The sequence below is a fragment of the Glandiceps talaboti genome, chromosome 16 (genome assembly GCF_964340395.1).
Source record: "Glandiceps talaboti chromosome 16, keGlaTala1.1, whole genome shotgun sequence".
In the NCBI taxonomy this organism is placed as follows: domain Eukaryota; kingdom Metazoa; phylum Hemichordata; class Enteropneusta; family Spengelidae; genus Glandiceps; species Glandiceps talaboti.
Genome location: NC_135564.1, coordinates 3671323 through 3675718, shown reverse-complemented (window position 1 = coordinate 3675718; position 4396 = coordinate 3671323). Strand labels below are relative to the sequence as shown.

The following is a 4396-nucleotide window of genomic DNA, read 5'->3' as shown; positions in this document are numbered from 1 at the left end:
TTGGTTTGATTTATTGTCTGATCACTTAGGTGTAACCAATGACACACATTGTACATACTATAGGTTAGCGTCTGCATGGCGTGCTTGTTGCTGCATGTATGTGCCCTCAAACCGTATCTACGGCCTGATGCGTCCAGGCATATATTCCATGCAGAGATGAACAACATGGAAGTAAGGAGAACGGATATTCCGTGTGTAAATTCAAATTATAATATAATGTGAGAAAATCAACGTCTCATCATACCATGCATATAATTACAATGTTAAACATTTAAATATTTCAATCGTCTCCATTCAAGTAATCAAAGTTTGTCCGAAATTTGATGAGACCGTTGATAGAGCTCATTAAAATATCTGATCACTGCATCTTGAGATTACAGTAATCTATCTAGAAGGCCGGATTAGTCTAGTAGATTTGTTTTCAGCAAAGTCATGAAATTACCAACATTTCTTGCCGCTTTCACGAACGTATGTTAATAGTTTTTCATCATTACCTATAATTTCAGACCACTAAAACTAAACAACTTTGTGGCTGGATAGACCCAGCACAATATGTGATATCCCTTCAAACGAGTGCCTTGCGGTGGCAGTGACAGGGACACCTTAGAAAGAGTTTTTATGTAAACTTAGTCACTTTGAAAGTAAAATTGCAATGTGTTTTGTGTAATGATTTCTCTTCGAAAATGTTCCATTTCAAAGTGAGGATGATAAGTTGAAATTGGGGTCATGGCAAAATAAGGTGAGAGTAAAGTTTTGCATTTCAATGGTGCCTTGTTTTCTCCTTAAAGGGGACAGACTATTTTCAGAACTTAAAAGACAGAAGTTGTATTCACATAATCAAATTGACTATTCTACTTTAATTATGCTAATTGCATAGTCGGATTTACACAATGCATAGGCAGAGAGGTTGCTTGAATTGGTCTATATTCCATATATTATTCATTCGTATTGTAACTTCAATAATCAGCATGCTTTTTTCTCTCTCATTTATTAAAAAGTGAAAACAAATTAAAAGAATTTAAGGGACTCTCACCATCAGTTAACGGATATTCGGATGCATTTTATCCGTTTCAAGTAAGTAGTGCGTACTGCTGTGTGAGAAAACGAAAACACTCACACCAAAACCCACATAGATGAAACAGTCACTCATATACACACGTTTTGTGAAATCATCATTGTTTTAAAGAACACAGACTGATATACATACATACAGACAGATAGAAAGACAGACAGACAGACAGACTGACAGACAGACAGACAGACAGACAGACAGACAGACAGACAGACAGACAGACAGACAGACAGAAACAAACTCAAACACCATTCATTCAAATAGAGGTTTTGTGATGTCATTATTTATTTAAACTTATACTGTTTATTGCGTCTTCAATGGCACATTGTTGTCCTGAAGATGTTAATTCTCTTATGTACAGTGTTCATTATTGTTGGTCCGTTAACTTCCCGAGGCATTGAATTTTATAGCGATCATGTATTACACATGTCGCGCAAATAAAACCATGATTTTTCTACATTTATACTTTCTTAAAGTTCAAAGTTGAGGGATGGATGTATGCTGGGGTTTTAAGGATATCTGGGACTGTTTATGCGGCTTAAGCTTCTTCTTCCTCTCCCTCCTCCTCGTCGAATTCACCTTCCTCTTCAGCTGTGGCATCCTGGTACTGTTGGTATTCAGACACCAAATCATTCATGTTGGACTCGGCTTCAGTGAATTCCATTTCATCCATACCTTCACCAGTGTACCAATGCAAGAAAGCCTTACGACGGAACATAGCGGTGAACTGCTCGGACACACGCTTGAAGAGCTCTTGGATGGCGGTGCTGTTACCGATGAAGGTACCAGACATCTTAAGACCACGTGGTGGGATGTCACAGACAGCGGTCTTGACGTTGTTGGGGATCCATTCAACGAAGTAGCTGCTGTTCTTGTTCTGGACGTTCAACATCTGCTCATCGACTTCCTTCATGGACATACGACCACGGAACATAGCAGCAACGGTGAGGTAACGACCATGGCGAGGATCGCAAGCAGCCATCATGTTCTTGGCATCGAACATCTGTTGAGTTAACTCTGGTACAGTCAGGGCACGGTATTGTTGGCTACCACGGCTGGTCAGAGGGGCAAAACCTGGCATGAAGAAGTGGAGACGTGGGAAGGGTACCATGTTGACAGCCAATTTACGGAGATCAGCATTGAGTTGACCTGGGAAACGGAGACAGGTAGTGACACCACTCATGGTAGCAGAAACCAGATGGTTCAAGTCACCGTATGTTGGGGTGGTCAGTTTCAAGGTACGGAAGCAGATATCGTACAGGGCTTCATTGTCAATACAGTATGTTTCATCTGTGTTTTCTACCAGCTGATGAACTGAGAGAGTGGCATTGTATGGTTCTACCACTGTGTCTGATACTTTTGGTGATGGTACAACACTGAATGTGTTCATGATTCTGTCTGGGTATTCTTCACGGATCTTGCTGATGAGGAGTGTACCCATGCCGGATCCGGTACCACCACCAAGGGAATGTGTAAGTTGGAAACCCTGAAGGCAGTCACAGCTCTCGGCCTCTTTTCTAACGACATCTAAAACTGAATCTACGAGTTCAGCACCCTCTGTGTAGTGACCCTTGGCCCAGTTGTTACCGGCACCACTCTGACCTGTGGAAAGTAGAAAATATCGAAAATTTAGAAATTTTTTAACGAATTTTATTGAATCAAATTGTCACTGATATAAAACGCTTTATATAATATTTTCCATACAATTATGAGAGAATAACGAGTTTGTAGACATTCTAACTTACCAAAAACGAAGTTGTCTGGTCTGAAGATCTGACCGAATGGTCCAGAACGGACAGAGTCCATGGTTCCTGGCTCCAAATCTACCAAGACAGCACGGGGTACATATTTGCCACCAGTCGCTTCATTGTAGTATACGTTGATTCTTTCCAACTGCAGATCGGAATCGCCATGGTAGGTACCGGTTGGGTCGATGCCGTGTTCATCGGAGATGACTTCCCAGAACTATTCGGAAAGAGAAAGAAAAGTGGAATGAAATAACTATGCTAGTTTATTTGAAATATTACAGAAACGGTCGTAGATATGAGAGTTTTTAGAGTGGAATTTGGGCACCTTGCCCGGGTAAACAATGTGTTACTATGGTGCACGTATGGGGTAAACAAATGTGGTTGCTAGGGTCTCTAGTGACCTTCGGGAAATTGATCAAGAAAGGGAAGATATCCAAAATAAGTCCATTTTAGCTTTTAAGACGTGAGATTTAATTTCTACCCCTTGAAATATTTGTAATTATCAGTTGGCAAAGAAAGTTGAAGGAATCTTGCTGGCAACCTTGACCTCAGCCTGAAGACATTGACCTTGAAATAACAAGTTGAAATAGAACGAATTTCAACAATGACGAGTGTTGAATTGGACCAGAATTGTATCTTAAAAAGCTGGTAAGATGTGTACTTGTGGTTTGGGGGACAATTCTTAGCATGATACTGCTTGTCAGAACAGCTTCCCCAGAGAGACCGTTGAAATTCAAATTAGAACAATAAAGACAAGACGAAGGTCACGGTACACTCAAAATGACATGTCAGAACATTGTCTAATGAATCCCACTTTCAACATTTGGAGTAAGTTATAACATTCCAACTTTTTGACAAATTGTTTGGGTTATCAGATCCATCCTTATTCATCTCCCATAAAAACGAAATTCGTGTTTAAACTATTTCTGTTGTGTGATGTCCTTGTGTGAGTGAACATTCGGTTGAGTGACCACTATCAAGTTATCATTGAAATTTAAAACAACGTTACATAGAACATAATAGAGCAGTTTACATTTTTTTAAAAAATAAACGAGTTGTTGTTTAGATGATAGTATACGTACTTTGTACAGGTGTTAACCCCGGGGATCTTTACATAGCTTAAGTTAACCTTGGAATAATATAGAGGCGGGAATTGTGGTTATAAAATAACTATACTATTACTAGTAATAGTAGTATGTTCTTTTCATGGATATGTGAATTGAGAAAGACATAATATTTACCTTAGCACCGATCTGGTTTCCGCACTGGCCGGCTTGAAGGTGGACGATTTCACGCATTTTGTCAGGTTATCGGGGTGGAACGTAAAGTTATGAGTGGATAGTTTAACAACGTGTGTCTAAGGTTTCACTCTTCCTCGGTTTTGACCTGGATAAGGTCAGGGCGCAAATTTAAAGCATGTTGTGTAGTGTATCAATTCGCTATTTATTTATGTAAATGAAGTACATCTATTAATTTAAGAAAAACGTAGTTCTTGGATTATTGCTGTTTTAATATAATCTAAACGTGGTAAACACTCGTAAAATAAACACGGTAAGCCAAAATAATAATTTTGTAT

At 39.3% G+C, this 4396-nt stretch overlaps 1 protein-coding gene across 1 annotated transcript; it reads right to left on the bottom strand.

Moving 5' to 3' along the window:
- Window positions 1–1427: 1427 nt before the first annotated feature.
- Window positions 1428–4194, bottom strand: LOC144447857 (tubulin beta-4 chain). The gene is made up of 3 exons (XM_078137976.1): window positions 4062–4194; window positions 2818–3037; window positions 1428–2674 (listed from the first exon to the last, which is right to left on the bottom strand). The coding sequence occupies exons 1-3, from the start codon at window positions 4116–4118 to the stop codon at window positions 1611–1613; spliced, it is 1341 nt and encodes a 446-aa protein (XP_077994102.1). The 5' UTR covers window positions 4119–4194; the 3' UTR covers window positions 1428–1610.
- Window positions 4195–4396: the final 202 nt, after the last annotated feature.

Bases quoted from the DNA above. Each gene is read 5' to 3' on its own strand.
- LOC144447857 (XM_078137976.1), bottom strand. From the start codon at position 4,118: ATGCGTGAAATCGTCCACCTTCAAGCCGGCCAGTGCGGAAACCAGATC. The intron at 3,038-4,061 runs GTAAATATTATG...CTTTCCGAATAG, and splicing joins GAAACCAGATCGGTGCTAAG to TTCTGGGAAGTCATCTCCGA. The intron at 2,675-2,817 runs GTAAGTTAGAAT...TACTTTCCACAG, and splicing joins ACCAGACAACTTCGTTTTTG to GTCAGAGTGGTGCCGGTAAC.